The sequence below is a fragment of the Lampetra fluviatilis genome, chromosome 19, assembly GCF_964198595.1.
Source record: "Lampetra fluviatilis chromosome 19, kcLamFluv1.1, whole genome shotgun sequence".
NCBI lineage: Eukaryota > Metazoa > Chordata > Hyperoartia > Petromyzontiformes > Petromyzontidae > Lampetra > Lampetra fluviatilis.
In genome coordinates, this window is record NC_136293.1 from 10,111,846 (window position 1) to 10,135,194 (window position 23,349).

Consider the following 23,349-nt stretch of genomic DNA (forward strand, 5'->3'; position numbering starts at 1 on the left):
CAGAGATGGCCGAGGAAAGGGAATTCCAGACCATGGGAAGCAAATCGAGCAATCTGCTACTTAAGCTTACAGTGCCTCTCAAAGAGGCACCAACACAGAACTAATAACGTATTGTCCGCATTGATTTTTTTCTCATGGAATTATATATTTTATAATTGAGTAGAACAGACACTGAACAAAAACACAAACACTTAATGTTAATAGAAACTGAATAAAACTTTTTGCCATCAGATTAACGTGTATTTACGACTCGCTGACACACACTGATCAGCTGGGTTAGAAAACGTAACTGACTAGAGACAACCGGTCAGGACACTTAAGTAATTTTTATGTTATTGAAACTCTGGATGCATAACAGCAATGCTGGTAGTTTAAGGTACATTTAGAGTGGTCATCATGGCCAATGTTCTTGGTGCCGCTGTCATTTATTCCCTCTGCCAGAATCCACATGTGCTACGCAGTGGGCACCCGACCTCCCGCAAGCGATGCTCTCAAAGTGTCCCACGATCTGGCGATGGTCCACCCCCTCGGCTACTGACCTCTGGGTAATACTTCAGTGCCTGGTCTCAGTAATCTACTTTCCTCTGCTCTGCCCATGTGCCCCGCCCATCGGACCCACCCATCGCAACCTCCCCTTTCAGTCGACACCGTCATTCAGAGCTGGGATAATTAGCCGAATGCGTCGATTGATCAACTCCAAATTTTACTCGACAACCATTTTTTTTTGCATTAAATTACTCGAACCCGCCCCTTCACCCTGCCTTCTGAAGGCAGGAAACCCCCTATAAGCCACGCCCAGTGTGACACGCCTGATAATTTTCCCAGTTATTATTTTAGTTCTCGGCTTAGTCCAGCAATCAAACTTATAATCGATTGAGTACAGTAACCGATCACTTAAATAATCGAAATAGCCCATCTCTAATTTCCATTGCTGTGTTGCTCCATTCTAAGTCCAACCTTGCAAGTTCCAAACACGAATCCAGTATAGAAGATTTGCCCATCCGTTTTAATGTCCTGCACGTTGAACCCTAAGACATGCAGCTCATAAAGTACGGGTCAAAGTGTTGGCCTCCTTACCACGTGCTCGTTCACTTACGGTCGGGTAGACGAACACGCGCAGTTTCCGCCCACCCAGGGTGTCCAGCGTCTGCCCACCGTACAGCTGATAGAGCGATTGCTGGTTCTTGATGACGTGGTTGAGCAGAATGTCACGGGTGTTCGTGGACATCTCCTCCATGGTGTTGTCTGTGGAGCGAAACCATTTTAAAAGGGGGGAAGGTCGTCGTGTCGCGAACATTAATGGCTGCAAACGTCTACCACTGTGTGGCCGCTCTCATGGCCCTAATAAGTCTAGACGGTAAAGGTGCGGCCCTGCGAATTAGAGGTAACCCCCTACTGCAGTGTTCTTCATTGCAAGGCCTGCGGGCCACTGACGCGCTCTGGTGGCCTTTAGTGCGGCCCCTGACTTGCAACCCCCGACAATGCACAAATGTGAAAACATCCCCCATCATCGTGCTGTTGAACCACAGTGGTTTCAAATGTGTGGGGGCCCTCACACTGATGATGCCTTGTGGGTGACAGTGCTCAATACCCTCTAGAGAAGAACACTTCTCTAGAGGGTATTTAGCATACCCTACCATGCTGGCCAGAAGTTTTAGAACAGGTCATTACCCCCGCCACATGCCACAGACTAGCCGTGGTGCACTCATTTATACTGCTGGGTAGACAGAGGTAGGGGGGTGAATTTAAGATTATTGTACCGTTGTTTCCAGTACCGGCACTGGGAGATTGAACCTGCGACATCTGGATTGAAAGACCAGTGCGCTAACTGTTACACCATGACAGCATCGCCCATAACCTTAAAAATTATGATAAATATACCAGCAAATAAACTGAGAGAGATAATAGCAATAGGCCACTCCTTATGTCATTATCATGTGTCCCTTACAACAGGGGTGTGTGTTCTGTTTAAAGGACTGATCAGCTGATTATTATAAAGAAAATTATTTAATTATTGTTCATAAATGAGCTCATTTTACATTCACTCAGTTTATTTTGCCAAAACATTTCAGGTGAAGCAGTCTCGTTAAAGCTGCTTGTTTGATTTTGTGTAATAGGGACTAATCAGTCATTCAATGGGGTTACGGAACGCAGTGAGCGAGGCCATCTGGAACTCTCTCCCACTGCACAAACACAGCCTCGAAGCAGTAGCCAACTGTAAGTAGCAGCTCAAGCCTCAATTATTCAGGCTGCCATCTGTCCAGGCCTTCACCTGTCCAGGCTCTCACCTGTTCAGGCCCTCACCTGTTCAGGCTTTCAGTTGTTCAGAATCTCGCCTGTCTAGGCCCTTACCCGTTCAGGCTCACACCTGGTTCACGCCCTCACCCTTCCAGGCCCTCACCTGTCCAGGCCCTCACTTGTTCAGTCTCTCACCTGGTTCAGGCTTTCAGCTGTTCCGAATCTCGCCTGTCTAGGCCCTTACCCGTTCAGGCTCACACCTGGTTCAGGCCCTCACCCTTCCAGGCCCTCACCTGTCCAGGCCCTTACTTATACAGGCTCTCACTCGCTCAGACTCTAACCTATTCAGCTGGCTTACGAGGGACTTTGAGCTCTGGCTCCATACTCAATCGAACATTGCGTCCAATTCCGGAAATATTCGCATGTAAAACATTGCATTTATGATTATTGTTCTTAGTAGGGGAGGATGCAGTTGAAGGCCCTGTTTACCGGTGAAGGCCTCGTTGTTTGGCGCGAGGAGCGTGTAGGCCACGTTGGGCCTCAGGGAAGCCTGGAGGCCCTCTTCAGAAAACATGTTGGAGAACTTGGATAAATCCTCGGTCTGTGTGAGCTCTATGGCGGTCTTGGCTGAAAGAGTAATCACACAAACTTGATTGTAAACACATTTTACTCGTACGTCGTACTGCGTGTGCATTATCGTCATCCTCGGGAGACAAAAAAAAGCACGTTGAAAAATAAAGTCCCGCATGCTTTGCAAAAACAGTCTGTGCAGGCGTTTATCCCCCCGGTATTATTTCAGTCTGTGCTACGTATTATCAAGCGCGGTTTTAGAAAGATTTGGAAAAGTGCAGAAAACTTCTGGAATTGATTTGGAAGTTGAAAGATAAACAATTTAGCAAGAGGCGGAAAAAAATGTTAAGAAATTAGATTTGAAACTGTTTAGTCTTAAGTCACTATTTATACACTAATTATAGGGTGCGTATATAGGAGACTGATTTGGCAGCGTTTTACTCCGAGGCAATTTTGTGTGGGAATTGACAGTTCACTCTCTTAACCCGCCCGGGGTAATTTCTCCAAGAAATTACCAAAAGTTCACCAATTTTTGGAAATTGAAAGTTAAATATCCGTCGCTCTCCTGTCCAAATGAATAACAAATCATATCTCCTGTGTGCGACCTGGGGCTACAAACTCCAAACCATGTACTGTATAACTTTGCGCTGCCCAAAATAGATATTTGAAGGTGGCATTTTTCCGCAGTTCACCAACTGTCAAGACAAAATTATGGCTTCATGACTGACACAACGCCATTCGACTCAAGAAGCTTATAAGCCAAAACTTTTCCAAAAGTGTCCCTATGGAAAGCACAGGTTGCACATTTCTCACAACCAAAAGGATAAAAACCGAGGCTTACGCGAGGGAAATGCCGAACACAAACATCGGAGTGCTCCACAGCACAATGGCGAAAACCTATGCGGTAGAAATACACCCACCGAGAAGCAATTGATCACTCTCGTCTGTCACTCACGGAGGCTTTCGCTTTGACAGTTTTTCATTCGCTCGTTGCGAAGAAAGTAAGAGAGGGGGGTCACTATAACCAGTGAGGCATCTATACATGGGTGACCCTGTGTATGTGTGTGTATATATACCGTATGTGGTGGTTACTTATGACCACGGCCTTTGCTTTCAGAAATGGGCGCAGCTGAAAGTGCAGTTCAAGTGGAGCTCATGGGGATGTGGCTCGGGCTGCTTTGTCCCCTCGTATTAAAAATATATTATACCTCAAATTTGCGACCCGACTGTATATACATGGCCTTTCGACCACAACCTTTGCTTTTAGTAGCTGCAGTGCTTAATTTTGGCTGTAACAGTCCGGAACACTTTCATAAATAATAATTTTGGCGCACAATATTCATTTCACCTGATTTTGTCCTCATTCGTTTTACAAACCTCTTCGTAGGCTCATAGGGATATTGGGTGCAGTACTAATTGTTATGGATAGGCGTAACTTGCACTCTGGTGGTAGTGCCTTACGCTAATAATCTCTGAATCTCCAAGGCAACCTATCAGCTTTCCGGAATATACGGAGGGAGAAACGAACCCCTGAGTAATGGGTGCCGCTTTGAAGTAAAGTTGAATCAGAATATTTATTTAGACTCGAAAAATCCGATGGGGTGGGTCAGAACGTTTCATTTCTTCCTGCCTCAGCAGTCCGCCTGCCGTATTTTTTCACCTGAAGACGATTGCTTGTGTTGCAATCGAAACGTCGTAATTTTTTATTATTGTATTATTTTTCTATCTACGTGACTTTACCGAAAGACCCAATGAGTAATACAAAAACACGAAAGGAATGCAACGTATAAGAAAGGTAAACAAATCACTTAAAAAAATAAACAAATAAAGCGAACCTTTGTTTTTATCTTCCCAGGTAAAGCCACTGAGGTATTAACTTTTTGTCAGAAGCGACGTGGCCACAAAATGGATATCTCACCAAAGTGGAAATTTAGAGCAACCAAACACTCTAAAACGCACGTTGATTCTAAGTGTGGAGGGACAAAACCCGAAGGACCCAGAGAAAATCCACGCGACCACGGGGAAAAAGAGAGAGAGAGAGACACTTAAACTAAATATATAGCGGCGAAACAAATCTGAATGATCTCAGTCGAAGCGAAGTTCGCGGGATGCGGAGTCCGTCTCACCCGAGTCGGGGATGAAGACCTCGCTGACTTTGTGCACCACACCGTTGGTGGCCACAATGTCCCTCTGCTCGATCACCGCCTCCGCGTTGATGGTCAAGCGGTCCCCGTCGCAGCCGATGACCAGTGAGGAGCCCTCGACCGTGTCCACGCTGGAGCCGCTCAGGATGGCCTCGGAGCAGTGCACCGCGCGGATGAGGTGGTGCGTGACGAGCGCTGTCGGGAGGGAGAGGTCAGAGGGCGGGCGGGCGGGCGGGTGGTGATGGCAGGGTGAGTAGTGAACGTGAGGCCACGTTAGTTGTGGGTTTGTTTCGCTCTTGTGTTTCGTAAATATTTATTCGGGCCTCCCAATCGACAAGAAGGCGATGTATCGATTAAATATCACTTGGTTATAATTGAAAGCCATTGATTGAGTTTTTAAAAAAATCGACATTCATTAATGCTCAAATTGTCTTAGGTGGAACACAAGTTATAAATTAAAATGTTTGCGACATCAAATTAGTTACGTCTTCCCATCTCAACCCCAATTCCCTTTCGAAGCCCCCTCCCGATCATCCTCTGCTCAGTGAGTTCATTCACTCTCCTCGGTTGTATCTCCCACAGCCTGGGGACTCTCTTCCCTCAGCCACCCATGCTATCGATTCCCTACCCCCTCTTAAAATTCCAGATCAAGATCTTCTTTTGATTTAAAGCTGACGTGACTTCAGGGAGTCATATTCTTGGTTCTTTCGGTAAAGTCACGTAGAAGGGAAATAATAAAATAATAAAAATATAAAACAAACAAAAAATATTATACTTTTATTATTTTATTATTTCCCTTCAACCGAAAGAACCAAGAATAAGATTCTTCTTATTTTCCTCAGTCCCCGATCGGCCGTCTCCTTCTACAAAATCACTTAGTGTGCACATTTTCTCAAAATCCTTTTGACATGGGATCATATTTAGATAGGATATTAATAAAAATGCGATCGTATTACATTTACAAGCACGCACGAGGTGTTTTATTTGTGTGGACTGATTTGACCGTTTCTGCATTTACCCTGGAAATCGCTGTAAAATTCGTAAAATTCATTCCAGGAGAGTTCTACTTGAGATGTTTGGCCAGTAACTTTATTTTTGAATATTATTACAAGTGGGAGGAAATCAGAGTTTGTCTATCGCGTCTAGGAAAACTTCCCACAAAGTGGTACTCATGTTTTTATCAGTCCCAGAGTCATGGGATTTGAATTTGATTATCGCCATTCTGGCTGTAGTCGCTGTTTTTGAAAGTGCATTTTAAAAAAGATTAAGCATCTTAGCTCTATTATAGCTGTTATCTCATCCTTGGAACTATGGCTTGAAAATGGTTATTGGTACGGCCTAAGGTGACAAATTCCAACAATTATATTATTTAGGAATCCTATCACGAGATCATCCATTTGTATGATGGCAAATTCAGTCGTAGCCGATAATGAAAACGCGTCCGAAATTGGGCACTGGAATTTGAAGCTTTCGTGACTGCAGGAATTACTCTTTGGTTGTTTCGGTCAAGTCACGTAGAAAGAAAATAAATGTAAACATTTTAATTTAAAATTAAAATAAATGTAAGAATTTTAAATTAAAATTATTTAATTTATTTTCTTTCTACGTGACTTTACCGAAACAACCAAAGAGTGGGCACTGGTATCATGTTTAATAAGAGAATATAATTTTAAAAAGTGGTGTAAATCATCACCCATGGCGAGATGCTGCCCATGGTGGTTACATGTTCCATTTTGCACCCCACGTGGTACCGATAAACCTTCTTTGGTCATCGCCTATTCATTGGGAATAATCAAGAGTCCTTCATTATCTTGAAAACTATCTCAACAACACAGAGAAAGCAGTTTGCCGCGTAAGATACGCTGCATGGCTATTTATATATGAAACTGGAGTTAATGTGAGCTGCAATAAATAACGTAACACAATAATAATGCAGATTGTGTTCCGATTTTGAATTTATTTGGCGGCATGAAATGTGGTATTCAGATCCCTGTGTAGCTAAAACATGTGAACCGATCAAATATTTCAACCTCTGGTAGGAGAAAATGTTTTAAGCAGTCATGCAGAAAACCACAAACTTCCAGCTATTATAACAAGATTTGGCACGACTTAACGACTGTGGCATTTGCCTGCAAACAATGTGGGATATCAGGAAAGTAACCGCGGTGAATTGCGTCTGTTCTTGTTTGCATGGCGGTTTATTATCTGTGTCTCGTGGGTTCTCCGTTGTCTGCTAATGGCCTGCGAATAAGCCCAGACCACGTGTTAAGCTACCCAAAATGCATCGCGAAGTTTTCCCTCGGGAGTGTTTAGGCAGCTCCTTACTGCAGGCAAGCGGCACAGATGTTGATGGAAGAATGAACCGCTTTTAAATTCTACTGAAGTTTACTCTACACAAAACACACAAACAGTGCAGTGCAAAGTAAAAAAACTGGCCTTGAAATATTTTACAAGATGCTTAAGTTTTAGTAGCAATAATACATTTCAAATGCCATGACAATACAAGCTGGGCCAAAACGTTCAATTTTTCAAATGTCATCTGCACATGAACTGTAATTTTACATTGTGATCTGTGGCCAAGTATGGGTATCCTGTAAATAAAACCATATTAAACAACGGCAGTCACCACAATTGTTTTGTATAAATATTAACTCGAAACGGGCATTATGCTCATTAGATGTGGTTAAGTGTAGTTTAAAACAAAACCTTTAACATGGTTTTCCTGGTTCATAAAGACACTTAAAACGTATTTGCTTTCATTATCAGAGCGTAATTGTGCAGCTTTCTCAATTGCATGACCTATCTAGTCAGCCTTCTACATCTTGCACATTTTAAAGTGCGGTTTACCACCCTTACTTAGCTATGTTTGAATTTGTATAAGTTTATACTGGTAGGAACCTCTGGTTACACCAGCCCACAGGGGATTGATTATTGTGTCAGTCCGTCCGTTGTGAAGGGAGGGGCTGGGTGGGGAGGGAGGGGCTGGGTGGGGAGGGGAGGGTGGGGAGGGTGGGGCTGGGTAGGGAGGGGAGGGTGGGGAGGGGCTGGGTGGGGGGTGGGAGGGGTGGGGCTGGGTGGGGTGGGGCTGGTCAGCCCGACGATTGCCTGTGTTGGGATCGAAACGTCGGAGTTTTTTGTTAGTTTTTTTGTTCTACGTGACTTTACCAAAAGACCCAAAGAATAGAATTAATATGTACATTACAAATTTCAGAAGGGTCTCTCAAACACCCAATTTTAACTGTTTAAATGACCTGTGTGATTCGAAACCATCGTCCCAGGATATACGACTTTGAGGTGCAACAGTTGTTATACGTGATCTTTGTCCGTATGTGATTTAATTTCGAGGTTTTCTTCTTCTTTTTCAGCTCGTGGCTGGATGAACAACAACTCACGAGTTTACGTCCAATGATGGAAACCGTCGTGGCTTCTTGGAACGCACTGCGTGGGAGGGCGCAGTACGAACAATAATACGTACGCATGTTGAACTTCTTTCGCGCCGTACGTAGCCAACCGTGCTACATGATGATAACAGAGGGAAGGGTGGTTTGTGGTCGGGTACAGAGACTGGAGTTGTACGCACGTATGTTGGAGCTTCCTTCGCAGCCTACGTTAGCGGTCCCCAACCTTTTTGGCACCAGGGACCGGTTTCGTGGAAGACAATTTTTCACGGACCGGAGGGGAGGGGGGGTCATCATTGGGTCTTTCCCCCTTTTCAAAGAAGCTCTCCAGCAACGTTTGTTCTTTACTCATGTTGGCTATTAGGGGTTAGCAGCTTGTGGGCTTAGCAAAACTGTGGCTGAGGCGCGGACGGAAGTGGTCAATAAAATAATTGGTGGGCCACGCGTGGACTCATCGCTCATCTCCTGCTGTGCCGCCCGGTTCCTGACAGGCCACGGACCGGTACCGGTCCGCGACCTGGGAGGTTGGGGACCCCTGGCGTACGTAACGAACTGCTATTCGGAAGGACAATGGGTGGAGGCTAAAAGATGCCGACGTGAAGGGGAAACTCCGGTGCAACCTGTTGCACCTTGTCCAGCTTCTTGGCCACTGCAGTTTGGCGGCACATTTTTTTTGGGGGGGTGGGGGTTGTGTTGTATGAGTTTCGGAGACTATAGTGGAATTACAATCTCCTAGTACGGCCTTACCTTTGAGGGAGGTAGGATCCTTCAGGATGCGCTCCATAACGTCCACAGGCACCTTCTCAAATGCGGCGTTGGTTGGAGCTAGTAGAGTGATGGGGCCTTCCTTGGTCACCATGTCCATCAGCCCAGCCTTCTGGATCGCCAACTGCACTCGTTCCAAACAACAAATGGCCTCTTTAATCAAGCCATTTAAATGTTGATATTATTTAAATTCTATTCTTGTATTTTTGTTTTAAACGGTTGTAATAATCCACTGTGTAGTAATGTGTTTTGATGTTGTAATAATCTGTATTCTATTTAATTTCCATGAACCATTTAATTTCAGTTGTTTTTAGCTGTTTGCAGTCTCAAACTTGTTTGCAGAATCATCTATTTATTCTTTACCCAACTTCTGGCCTCATTTGGCGATTACAAATAACAATAAATTACAACCCTACATAAATCCACTGCTGGATGAAGGCCTCCCCACACCGTGTCGATCATGTGAATTGTTTAACCATACTTCACCGCACTGGCCAGCGTGAGTTGGTGAAAGCGTGGTGGTCCAAAGACCGGTTCAGACGACACTGGCCCACTGATGCTGACCAGGATGAGTCATCAAACTCAGGTTACCAGATTTACAGCACAGCGCGCTATTTTTGCCACTGATTCACTCCCATTAAAAACAAAACAAGAGGCTCTCTTAAATCGATAACTGATTTCAAGTTTCAATTATATTATCGTAATTTTAAACAGTAAAAAAAAACAGTAACACAATGGTATTTTGTCTTTTGTTTGGCTCTGCATTTAGTTTGGTCTGAACTTAGCGTTTATGCGCTTACACTTTTTCCGTGTGCTCAATGATATTTTAGTGAGCCCTGCATCATTTGTTGAATCTCTGTGTTTATAATGTTTGCACTTTGGAAGCAGTTTTTTTGCCGTTTGCTGTGACCTAGGCCTCTTGAAAAACACACTGTCTGCTCGCAATGGGCTCTTTACCTGGCTATAAATCCTGGCAATCTACGTCAACCTCAAGGCAGAATCTCACGTGGAAATAAAAGAGAGAAGCATCCAAAAAGTATAAATTATTTCCTTCTGTGTTCCATTACGTTTCCATTCCATTCAATAGTTAAATGCATTCCTTTCGCTTCACGGCAAGGAAAACACGTGGGAAAGTTTTCCACAACACAACAGTGACATTCTGACAACAACCAATTCATGTTCCAGGAGTGTATGTTATTCATCTTTCATCCACGGGAAATAGTTACTGAATGTTGAAGTCACATTGAGTCCCGAGCAGCAGTCCACACTGCACGCAATTGCTCCATGAGCTGCTGTTGTTGATAATCAGCTCCTTGGACTGACTTGGACCATGTCCCGGTGAAATCTCAAACGTTGCCATTCACATGGGCATTACAGGCACGTGTTTTGGTTCGTGTACCGAAAGGAAAACGTATTCAAATCTTCTGACTATGGTTACGACTTTCAGTTTGACTTTCGCTATGCTGACATCACGTTTTGCATTAATACCCCCCCACCCCCCCGACTCGAATTGGATTGGCACCTGAAGAGTCCCAGTGCTCTCTGGTGTTTGCTGGGTTGGCATGGTTCTGACGAAACACACGTGCCTAAAGTGGCCTCTGCTCACACGCTTCCCCAATGCAAAGCACGAGAGATGGTATCTTTTTACCACTTTGCCCGCCAGCTTTCCATTATCGCTGGCATTTCAACAAAAAAAATTGATTCTTTTTTTTATATATTGCAGTGGCTGTCGGGGTGACGAACCAAATACATGCTAGATACATATATGAATAAAAAAAATGTAACCCATCGATTTTTATACAAAGAACTGATATTAAGCTACGCATCGATGCATCATCCCACCCCTATAAAGAACCCAACAATCTTGTCTAATTTAATTCAGAATTAAAGCTGCAATGCAGTGGACGTGTGGTTGGGTTTATTATATTCAAAATAACGATGAACTTTACGCACGAAGGCCTCACCGAACCTGAACACTTTTTTCAGTCGCGACCAACATTGGGATGTTTGGCCAATTCTCATGAATTATTGTTTTTCTGCACGTGGGCAGGCAAAAGAACACTCAGGGGCAAAACAAAAAACATGCATAAGAGGGGCTAAGCTCCACATATGTAGATTTAAGCATCCATTGCTGTACTACCATCTCTTGTGCACCTCTCAGCCCAAGCCTACGACATCTGACATTCCCAGGCAAGTTCACATTCGCCAGGAACCAGGCCCGGTCTGCTTTAGCTTCCGAGATCCGACAAGGTCGGGCGCGCTCGGGGCGACTTGTGTCCATTCTTACAGTTGGGCACACGTGCACGTTGGTGAGAGGGCGTTGGTGAGGATGGCATTGGTGAGGAAGGTGTTGGTGAGAGGAAGGTGTTGGTGAGAGGGCGTTGGTGAGAGGGCGCGTGTCACGAGCGCGTGACCTTCAGCGTTGACAGCTCGCTGTCCTCTTCCAGGATCTTGCGGATGTTGTTGGAGACCCTTGGGATGATTCCGTCGACCATGTGCAGGACCCCGTTGGTGGCCAGGATATTCGGCTTGATCACTCGAACGCAGTTCACCGTCAGGATCTGCGCTCTCGGGCAAAAAAGCAGTTTGCTTGCCTGGGTGCGTGTGTTGCGGTTCTCAGCAGCCACTCGCCATTTGACAAATTGCGCTAGGATATGGCCACGTGCTGCGTGACTTTGCATAAGAACGGGTCACGGAACAACTGGCTCACGTAAGTAAAAAAAAGCAAATGGAGTTACCGTGTAATTGCACGGTATGGCGTGTAATTACAGACACAGTCCGCAGTTGGGGAGAGAAAAAAGAATTGTGTAGTTATTACAGATGATTGCCCTGAGTTTGTCGTGCTGCAAGGCGAATGTGAACTGCAACGTAACCCCATTATCTTGAAATGAAACATCGCGTTGCAGGTTAACCGGGTAGCGCAAGTCGTGAGCGAACTGACGGTCGCGGGCGTCGCGTCCGTCATGGTGTGCGTGTGACGGCGGCCTTCTGCGTGCACATTTTTGCGTCGACTCAATGCAGGTCGACATTGCTTGTATTTATGTTGAACTTCTTTCGCACCGTACGTAGCCAAGCGTGCTAATCGGAGGTGTGGGGGAAGGACAACAAACTAAACACAAAACGCAGTTCTAAAATAAATAGTTTTCAATCTAGATTTAAAAGTGCACAGCTCCAGTGGCTTCCAAATATTGGACGGAAGAGCGTTCCAGACGGCCGCAGAAGCGCATCTGAAAGCGCATTCCAGATGGCCGCAGAAGCGCGTCTGATTCCACGCAGGTCGACATTGCTGAGGCAACACACAGCTCAACAAGACATGACAAAGTTGTCAAAAGTGCATTGCCTCGGTGCGTATGGCGAAATAACCCATCGGCGTTTCCTGAAGAAGTTGCATTGTAGAGGTCACCGTCAAAATCTATTTGAGCAAATGTAACCGACATTTTACATTATTGTCTCTTTTATTTTGATGGGGATTGAAGATGGGGATTGAAGAGGACCACAATGCACTTTTTCAGGAAATGTTGATTTTTTTTGCACAATGCACAAACGGCTCTGTGCTTTTTACGCATATTTGTGCCTCGTTTGAAACTTCTGGTTTCCCAGCCTGCACCATTATCCCGTTATGACGGGGTTTTCTCGCCTTTTACAGATTTGACCAAAAAAAAAGTCAACAAACTCAACTCTGTTGCGTTTCACATGCAGAGAAGCGAAGCTGCGTCCAGCTTTGTTAGCATGATTGGCTACGTATGGTGCGAAAGAAATTCAACACACATATATATACATACATACGTACATTTGGCTGCCGCCCCCCCCCCTCCATTGGCCGGGGCCATCCCGTGCCGACAATAACATTGTCGTAACATCGACACAACTCCCCGAAGGCGCGTTTCGCACATGCGGGGGTTATGGCCGGTAAATCTCGTGTTGGTGTTTGTCCATAGCGTCGCCATGGTATCCGTAGCCGACAGCTGTATACGGAGTGCTTAGGCGCCGTCAATCCTATCAGATTTGGCGCGGGTTGGCAATTCCTTTTTTTTTGCACCAACGTTCGTTCGGGACTTTGAAGCTAGGGCCGAACGGCTAATCGATTTTAAATCGAAATCGCAATTTTAAACAATGCGATTAGCAAATCGCAAAGGCTGCGATTTTTTGCGATTTGAAAAGTCCGATTAGTTTCTTATTGGAAATGTTTTAATATCTTATTTTTATAAGTTTATTTATTTAACTTAACAATTGTTCTATGTTTGATTGTTCTATTTCAATTAAAACATTTTAATAAATACATGTTGGAAGAAATTCATATCTTTTAAGTTCTCATCCTTGCATTAGAACATATAGAGCAGTTCACATTTTGATGGCATCACGTGGTAATGCTCCATCACATGTTTTAAATCTATTACACACTGAATATTGAATTGAAGCTTGACTTGAATTTTTTACCGCAAATCAAATCGCAATCGCAATATCTGTCAGAAATCCCCCCCAACCCCCCAACTCGCCTGCGGCGCAGGAAAACAACTAATGTTGATTCATATTCTTGGTTCTTTCGGTGAAGTCACGTAGAAGGGAAATAATAAAATAATAAAAATATAGCAAGAAAATATTCTTGCTGTGGATTTCACACCTGATGATGATTGCTTGCGTTGCAGTCGAAACGTCGTGATAATTTTATTGTTTAATATTTTTATTATTTTATTATTTCCCTTCCACGTGACTTTACCGAAAGAACCAAGAATACGAATCCCTGCAGTCACGAAAGCTTTAAATCAAAATTTGTATGTCGATTCGTTTACGTTGAAGGAGCCTCAACCCCACATCGACGTGAAACCCACGTGTGTGTACAGCCCCACTGTGGCCTTGCCTACCTGCTACCTGCAACAACCACCACCACCACCACCACCCACTCCCCTCATCCAAACACGTTGACTCAAGGTTGCACCCTCCTCAGACGTGGAGCGGGAGAGTGTCACAATGACAATGACCAGGCGTGCAGGAAGGCACCAGTGTACATGTGTTGTACATCATTTGCAGGCCGCCGATTGATTGTCATCTTCCACAAACAAACGCCAGCACTATATTGCTACATGTATAAGAAAGGCTCATCTTTTTGTGGCATTTGTTTGATGCCAGTTACTGTATTCCCTGGATTATAAAGTTTCTCCGAAAATTTCGACGCACTCCAAACTTATGCCTGATATTCAAAACTGTCCAGTGCTTTAGAGTTACACGATTCTTATCGCATACACACCTATCGGAGTATAAGACGCACCCTGTTAACTTTTGTTGCTTAAAATTACAGAGGAGAAGAAAAAAGTGCGGCTCATGATGCAGAGAATATGTACGGCGCACAGAAACGCTTGCAACGCTCTGCATGCCTTGGGATTATGCTTTTGAATCGAGGACTTTTCAGAAGATTGGCCACAGCAAGTGTTTGGCGAAGAACAATCCGACACTTTTACCTTAATCGTGGCTGATTTTACAACCTGGCCATGAAACTGGAACATTGCGGTGGGGGGATGTTGCCCCACTTGTGGACAATCCTCGTGGATTTAAAAGCGCACAATGTCAACGCGACCGAGCAGGCGGATTGCTTGTTTGAGGTTCCCTTGAGGGATAATCAGCGGGATCTTGTTGGATTTCCGACCGGTGCAAGTGCGGAACCCGGTATGGCGGGGAAGAGAATCGCTTACGAGCAGCGCACTGTTCGCCACCATCGCAGCATTGTGCAAGATTATAAAATGAAACGCGGCCTTTTTTCTCGCGACGAATGTATGAGGCAACACATTTTATTTTCGAACGTAACGAACGTAACGCGATGAAGCGAACAGAACTGCGTCACGCGAGTAGGAGCAAGCGGTCGTATGGCTGCATCGGCGTTGCATCACACAAGGCGGGATGCTGCTGGATACCTCGGTCTTTGTTCAGCCTGCGTTACCGTATTCTCACGTGCGTTATCGCGGACTGTGCTTCACCCCACATTGATGCTCATTTTAACGCGATTTTTCCACAACGCGGTGTTCTCGCGGGAACGCAACTAACTACCGCATTGTAGTAGAACACAGACTTTGCTCGAGAGAGACACGGCGGGCCCACTCACGCCGTTGGGCGACTGCTGCACGTGGATGGAGCGGCCGGACTGCATGGAGGCGAGCGCAGAGCCGGACTTGAGGTGTCGGGAGAGCAGCCGCTTGTTGACGGCGTGCGACAGCAGCAGCGACTTGAGCACCGCCGGGTCCTCCAGCTCCGCTGCCTGCGCCTGCCCCGTGACCCCCCGCGCACACGGCAACAACGTAGCAGTGACAGCAGCTAGCGGCGTAACGAGCGTGGGGGCAGGGGGTGCCTTGCCCCCCCCCCCCCCGTGGCCAAAGCTACGAGTTGCGTCCCCCTTGACAACCACCACAGCGGTAAATGTTCGAGACCGTGAGCGTCACGATTGTGATTAGGCAAAGAGGAGCCACGATATCGAATAGCCTAGGTGCGACCGTGCGAGATAGATCAAATATTGGGGCCCCACCTGACTGATTGCCCGCAACCCCTGAGATGATAATTTAGTTTCGTCACTGAACCCATGTGATGGGTGGACCGACTTTCCGATGTGTTTATGGTTTGTGCCGCGTGCTGTTTGGCTCGATGTCTGACATTACTCCGCTTAGGAGGTTTCTTCTGGCACTGAACTGAGGCTCCCAGTAGATGCAGCGATATGTTGGAGAGCGCGCCGTGCCAGAACCTGATAAATGTTTACTGCACGACCGCGAAAACAGCGCCAGTCTTAATGGGTGGGCTCTTTAGCCTTGTCAGAGCCAATTAAGATCAAATGCAATGACATTTAGAGCTGTAAAGAGTCCAAATGTGACCGTATCTCAAGACTATATAAAATATAGGAATGGTCCATCCAGAGTGTTTAATATTTTTTTTACAGCAGGGAATGATGGGTAGGATTCTATAGACCAAGGAGGTCATTGCGATGGCATTTATGAAGACACTCCACAGAGTCGTAATTTGAAGAAGAGACGAGGAGAGCCTCTAGCCTGGACTTTTCCACGTCGAGCGTGCAAGAGAAGTATAGCCATCGCTATTGCGTGAGAGAGAACTGGCATATTTTGTATACTCAGGTGCAAATATACAAGGTGGACAATTTTTTTGTTTTTGCCAATTTCAGTGATGACATTAAACATTGCGAAAATAGTTAAAAACTCGAAGTTGGTGTCTCGTTCAAAAGACGTGTGGGGGAGTTATCACGTCCTGGTTGTTCGAAGTCATTGAGTGTAGAGGAAACTCTACGTTCCTATGGCGGGGAAAGTTTATCTATTGGACAACCAATTATTACAAAATTCGGAATTGCTGCGAAGACTAAACAACATGCTACGCGCGACTCAAGCATAAACAATCAGAACTATAAATGTTATTTCATATTATTGGCAAGGAGCACGTTTTTCAGGGTTTTATAGATGTGTAACGTAAATGTTTTTCGCGTAACTTTATGAAATATATATGCGAGCTGGTTTTTTGAAAGAAGCACACACAATTCCGGCGAATTTGTTCCACGAATTCGGCTGTTTTCACTGGGCCCACATCTAAACATGTATTTTTTCCAGATTAGTAACAGTTTCCATCCAAGCAAATAAAGTACAAAAAAAAAACAAGTAAAGCGAGTAAAAACTTTTGCTTTTTAAGTATTTCCTAAAGTATTTATATCGGTAATAATGCTTAATAACACAATTTCCATTTCAATGTTTGTTTTTATATAAGGCGCACTAGAGGGAGCGCTAGAGAGGCCCCATGGAGGGTACTTTGGCCTACTCTTCCACGCTGGAAAGACGTCTTGATACTTTGCGTATTGACGCATAACCCCACCTGCCGATGACTAAGCCGTGGTGTCGTCGTTTATATTGCTGGGTGGACAGGGGCGTGGCGGGAGGGATTTAATAAACTTGTCCATTCTTTTTCTGTATTACATTGCAAAGGATTAAGGTGTACATTTGAATTTTATTCAAGAGCACGACACACTTAAAACAAATTATTTATCACTTAAATAATATCATGCTGCAGTAACAATATTTTGCCCTGTGCAATGGAGATAACTTAAAATATCGTAGCGTGTGTCATCTATAATTGATTTACCCGCACTACCACACGTTTGTCCATTACAGAAAGGACGGATAACCTCAACCGAGAAGTGCCACACGTTGTCTCGGGAACCCTTGTATAACTTTAGGGCCTTAAAACTTAAAACAAAGTTTTGAAGAATTATTGAGATTGAGCGGGGCACATTTTGAGACCACATCGTGCTAATCATTGGAGATGTTTAAACGAGGACTTGAACTACGCCTGCGATTTACAGCTTGACTGTGTTTTGTTGTTGCAACCACTGTAGTTAATATAACCATGAGTGGTATTGATCAAAGAGAAAAAATAAATATATTTTACTCATTATTTTTTTGTGTTATTTGGGAATAATTTACGAGTTATTGTCAATTCTGGTAGTAATAATAATACTGCTTCCTCGGGGAAATAAACACTTGTTCTCTCAATCTCTTTTGGCTCCGAGACCACTTGTGGCCCAATTTTGGGCAAAAGAGTAGCACCGTGCTTTCACGGTGCTACTGGACACTGGCTGCGATCGGAGGCTGGGTGTCTGTGAGTTGTGACTGTGGCATTTTTGGCCAAAAATGTATCCTACAAAGGACGGGCCTTCTGGCTATCCGTATAAACTTTCACATTTGATATTGCAGCTCAATCAACAGGCGTAACGTGTCCACGGTCCTGACCCTACTGTTGCGAGGAGAGCCGGGACGAGTCGTCGATTAGGTCAACTGATCGACTAAAATCGAGTTTAAAACCAATTTCTTTAGAACTTATTTTTGTGTTCAGTTTGTTGTCCCCCCACACCTCGGATCAGCACAGTTGGATAAGTACGGCGCGAAAGAAGTTCAACATACATACTTAATCTTCTTGGTTCATTCGGTAAAGTCAAGTAGAAGAGAAATAATATTATTAAATAATATTATTTCCCTTCTACGTGAAATAATATTATTACATAATATTATTTCCCTTCTACGTGACTTTACCGAAAGAACCAAGAAGATTAACCAAGAAGATGAATCCCTGTAGTGACGAAAGCTTTAAATAGAAATACATACTTAAATAAAACAAAAAATAATCTACGCTTTTTTGCAGTCGATTATTCCGCGCCTCTATATAACTGGTGGCCGGCCCCGTATCCTGCCTCCAGAAAGTGGGAAACCCCCTAAGAACTTCGCTCAGCGTGATGCAGATGACGCCTCCAATGAAGCCAACAAGCCCCCACATATCACATCGAGTCCAGTGTCGCACATGGGAACTTCCCCCCCCACCCACCCCTACCAACTATGTCCGTGTTGTCCGTTTAGTCGGTCGAGTCGTAGGCCTGAGCAGCCGGTCGAGTGGTGGATTACTTAAATAATCGGACAGGCGAGCTCTGGCCGTGAGTCGCTGCGCTCATGAACGGTGCGGTGGGTCGTACGCACTGCGGAGATTCTCTCCCACGCCTCATTGGTGGGCAGAAAGAAGGTGTAAGCGCCGGGCCCATCCAGGTCGCTTCCCAGGTCTGCCTTGTCCACCCGCGCTTTGGTGACCTTGATCCCGAGGCCGTCGACTGTCTTGTAAATGCTGTTCAGTGGGACAACTGCAATGGGGATGGAGAGAGAAATAAATGACGCCCAGACAGTTAAGTTGGTGGCTCACTGGTTGTTCCACTGTAATATTTACCCGTTGAGACACGAGTTTGATTTCCGACCACGGCTAATATCAGTGGTGAATACTATATGAACCGATTCTGGATCTCCCCTGCACCAATCCGTTGCTGACTTGCATGCTGAAGTATGGTCAAACAACCCCCACGACCAACACGATTGTGGGGAGGTTTTCATCCAGCGGAGGATTGACAAAGCTCCGTATATTAAAATCTTTAATCGCTATTATTCGGCTTGACGTACTCAAAGTCAATCTTGCAACTGCTCAAATAACCGTGGCCTGGTGCATTTCTCCATTCCGTGGCCCAAAAACGGTGGTGAAAATATCAGATTCCAGGTGGCAGGTGACAATATCCACGGTTTAACAAATGAGAACGGAGTGACCCCCACTTACTTGCTGGGCAGCCTGTTTGTCCGGACAAAGATACGTAACCAGGACAGCATTCATACGAGACAGTCCTGCAAAAAAAAAAAATATGCACACGTGCAAACCACATGAAGGATAAATGTGAATAAAAAAAACTTTGTAACTGTTTTATTTTGACAGGTAAGGCCCACTGAACTATGTAGCTCTTTTTCAGAAGCGACCTGGCCACAAATGATAGCTCAACAAAGTGGCTTATCGCGTGAAATTTTATAGCATCCAAATACTCTAGAAGCACGTTTTTAAATGTGTACGGAAAAACCGGAGGACCCGGAGAAAATCCACGCGACCACGGGGAGAACAACGAAAAAAAGGTTTACAAATTAATGAAAAATATGCGAATTCAGAGTCAACTTATGCCTCCAAACGATTCACTGGTGACAGACTGCAGCACCATGAGGCGACACGGTAAAGGCGCGGCTCTGCAAATACTTGCTCATGCTACTGCAAAAATGCCACCACTATTGGGAGCTCTAGAGGGCCCACATTGAGGGCATGTTGACCTACTCTTCCACGTTGACCAGATGTCTCAAAAGACGAGAGAGTAATCCACACTTTTTCCCACCAGATGCCAGCTGACAGTCGATTGTGATGCATCCATTCACATTTTTGGGTGGACAGAGTCGTGGAGATTTAAGAGACTTGCCCCATTATTTTAAATAGAATCTTGGTCAGAATATGTATTCATCCTGGAGAAATCTATTGAGTTCTGAAGCTTTTTTTCACATACGTCAACTTGCTGGTGTACTAACCATTGCACCACAGCAGCATCAGCATAGTTAGGTCAGCTTCATGACGTATTTCAGAATGCCTCCATATAATGAGGAATGTCTGCATAAACATTGAAAGATTTTTAGAATATTCACGTTTTTGTATTTTTCAACCATATGCCGACTTCACGCCAATTTTCGACACCGACACATTTGTTTTACTGCCAACATGTTAGTGTGGGTTTGTCAACATGCGGTGTTCTCTTGCTAGCGATTGCCCCTCCATCCCTGGAATTGTCTACCATGATTTTATGTTGATATTAATCCTGTGCTGTGAATTAGACCAAAAAAAACATCTATTGTGCCACGAACCATTGTAAACGTCTACATGAATTGAGACTTCATAGCCCTTAAGTATTCGTGACAATCGTGGTCATGCCTTCTGATCTTACTCGTTGGCTTACACATTCGGCCACGGGGATTTTTTTAATGATCAAGTTTCAGGGAAAAAGATCCCATGTGTCCAGGTCATACTGGGTGAGGTTTGGTGGATTTTCACAGAGCAATCAGATAAAATAAAATGTTCCCAAGACCAGTTCCAAACATAATAAACACAGCAGGGCAGGTCTTGCAAATGTTTGTGTAGCAGTAGATTTTAAGCAAGGTAAGGAAAACTGGACTCTAGTGGCGAATTAAGAGGGGAAAGATAGAAAGACAAAAAAAAGTGCATGTAACTGTACTCCTCGCTCGGCATGGTTTTTTTCTCCCCCCATCGCTATCGGGTCGCTATTGTGCGAGAGCTAAAGAAGATGACACGTCCCGTAAGAGGTTGCGTGTTCCATGAATGGAGCGCCCCTATATTTGAGTCCCCCACATTCCAAGCTAACCGCTCTAAGGAGCGGCTGCCATTGTGTCCCATAGTCCGATGTAGGGACAATGCTCAAATGTGTTTATATTTTTTTTCTATCACGCATTTTTTTTGATCGTTTACAATTCATCTACGGGACATTGAGATTTTCTTTTTTTTTACACACAGATATAGTTAAATGCATTTTTTTAATTTTCACAAATAGTCAAAGCATGTGCTTAATAATTAACAGTAAAAGGTGAAGATAAAGATGCAGCCCTGCAATAGCTTGCTCACGCACCCTGCTGGCAGAAGGACCCTGCTCCAGACGAAGCTATAGCGATCCTCTCTAGAGGGTATTTGGCCTACTTTTCCATGCTGGCTACACGTCTTGTAACAGGCGTGAAATACCCCACATTTTGCCCGGCCACAAAATACCCACGGATCGATTGCTTTGGCTCACGGCAAAAATGAACATTAAAATTCCGTCATTTGACCCTCCGATTATATCATATTGTTTCAACTTCACCTTCACAAAAAAGTGCACTCACAAAATAATAAGCCAGTGAAAACCGTGAATTAGTTTTATGTCTTCTGGAAGCTTGTTTTAGCGACAAGCCAAATATTTCCCACCTCAAACGCCCCCATTCAGAGTTGAGTCTATAGGCTCAATGAGCTCGCAAGAATTCTACACAAAGGTGTTGTTTCTTTCATCAATGGTAAATGCATTCCTGTGGCGTTTCCCTGACTGTGTCTAAACATTGCGGGGAATGGAAACGCACACTCGGCATATTTACCCCCCTTGTCCCTTACTCATTGCCTATCTTAACTGTAATTGAGCAATCAATGTATAATTCCTCATTTTGTTGTTGTTGCTAAAATCCATCGAGATACGCGCTCTGCCTTTTTTTTGTATTCACGTAAGCCTTTATCACATCCGTCCTTGACATCAATGCGATCTTCAAAGCTCTCATTAAGTACACGATTAAACGGCGTTCACAATTAACACAATAAATGGGCAATGGCATTTGGAAGCAAAGCGCGGTGAGATGACGCACACAGTTTGTTAAATCAATGCAACTGAAGTTGCATGCAAAAAACATTTTACTTAAAACATGTAACTTTATCCGTTGCCACTGAAGTTAATGTCACGAATTGCCCGCGGACGGCAGCAATGAAGGGCCTCGCAGAACGGATGGATGCGGTGTGAGGGGGGAGTTTTAGGTTCTTACGCTGGGCGATTGCAAATCTTCTTTCTGTACCACAGTTGACAAGACGAGAAATACTTCTTGCCGTTCTCGATTTGCTGCACAGCGCACATGTTGGGTCTGCGCAATGTACGCGCACACACGGTGAAACCAGAAATGAACGTTTACATTTCATGTGAGTTCATGCACAACCACTTAGCAAATATATATATTTTTGTAATACAAATGGTGATCAATGTGTATAGGTGACCCACTAAAAATTTTTGGAAAAATTTATTTATGGAGATTTAATTTTCATTTTTTTCTCAAACCTATTCAAAGCACCTCTTAAATATTTGAACACTGTCACAAAATAGCGTGTATCAATATAACCATCGCTTTCACAATATTTCTGAGATTGTAATAGGGTCATTAAATATAAGTATCTATACATGCACCGCCCTGTAAATTGAATGCATTATATTTTAGATATGTTTGTGCAATCAACCGGGCTCATTACGTACATTGCAGTTTCTTATCTTAATTGCCAGAAGTTTGAAATGAATTTTGACAAGTTGCGTGAATTTAAAAGCCCATTACTAATGTCCTCATAAGTATCAGCGAAAAGCCTTGCAGTGATAATTCAACAAGTGTACACAATGCAACATTATCTCATTTCATAAAAAAAAGGTCCCGACATTAAAACAATGTTTTCACTCAGAAATCACGAAACAACATTTCTCGCGAAATAATCAAATTTGGTGAAAGTTGTACACCTTACCCTTCCTTTATGGCACGGATCCGGCTGTGAGTGAGTAGTCGGTCTATGGCCGACGATGAGGCATTGTGGGCTAAGCACAACACCAGAAAAGCCGCAAAACCACCGCTCCACTTGCACTCCATTCGGAAGAGTTCTGAGTGAAGACCGGGGATTTGCTTCTCGGGGAAAGTGTTCGAGTCGCAGCAAAGGGCCTTATATCAAGCTGCTTAGCAATGGCCACCCGCCAGATAAGGGCTCGTGTTTACATTGCGATTAGCAGTCAACAGCTGCGGGAAATAAAGGGCTGAAGTCACTAAAGACCTCCCTCCATCCCTCCCTTTCTCTGCCGCCCACTTTTTTTTGTAATGTTTGGACCACTGCCAAGGCAATTCGTGGGAATGGCATTTTTAAAAATGTAAGTCGTTACCTCACTGCTAATATTTGGGGGGGGGGAGGGTATTGATTATTCAACAGAAATATGATTTCGATTTAAAGCTTTCGTAACTGCAGGGATTCATCTTCTTGGTTCTTTCGGTAAAGTCACGTAGAAGGGAAATAATAAAATAATAAAAATAAAA

General features: G+C 44.3%; 1 protein-coding gene across 1 annotated transcript in view; it reads right to left on the reverse strand.

Moving 5' to 3' along the window:
- Positions 1–23,024, reverse strand: part of LOC144937646 (transforming growth factor-beta-induced protein ig-h3-like) — a 36,550-nt gene extending 13,526 nt beyond the window's left edge. The window contains exons 1-10 of the mRNA XM_078865023.1: positions 22,793–23,024; positions 22,057–22,152; positions 19,238–19,302; positions 18,619–18,776; positions 15,210–15,368; positions 11,530–11,676; positions 9,098–9,239; positions 4,935–5,147; positions 2,728–2,865; positions 1,097–1,245 (exon numbers count right to left, since the gene is read on the reverse strand). Coding sequence (XP_078721149.1) covers positions 1,097–1,245; positions 2,728–2,865; positions 4,935–5,147; positions 9,098–9,239; positions 11,530–11,676; positions 15,210–15,368; positions 18,619–18,776; positions 19,238–19,302; positions 22,057–22,152; positions 22,793–22,914 — 1,389 coding nt within the window. The 5' untranslated portion in view covers positions 22,915–23,024. The remainder of the gene's footprint in view (positions 1–1,096; positions 1,246–2,727; positions 2,866–4,934; positions 5,148–9,097; positions 9,240–11,529; positions 11,677–15,209; positions 15,369–18,618; positions 18,777–19,237; positions 19,303–22,056; positions 22,153–22,792) is intronic.
- Between the last annotated feature and the right edge of the window lie 325 nt (positions 23,025–23,349).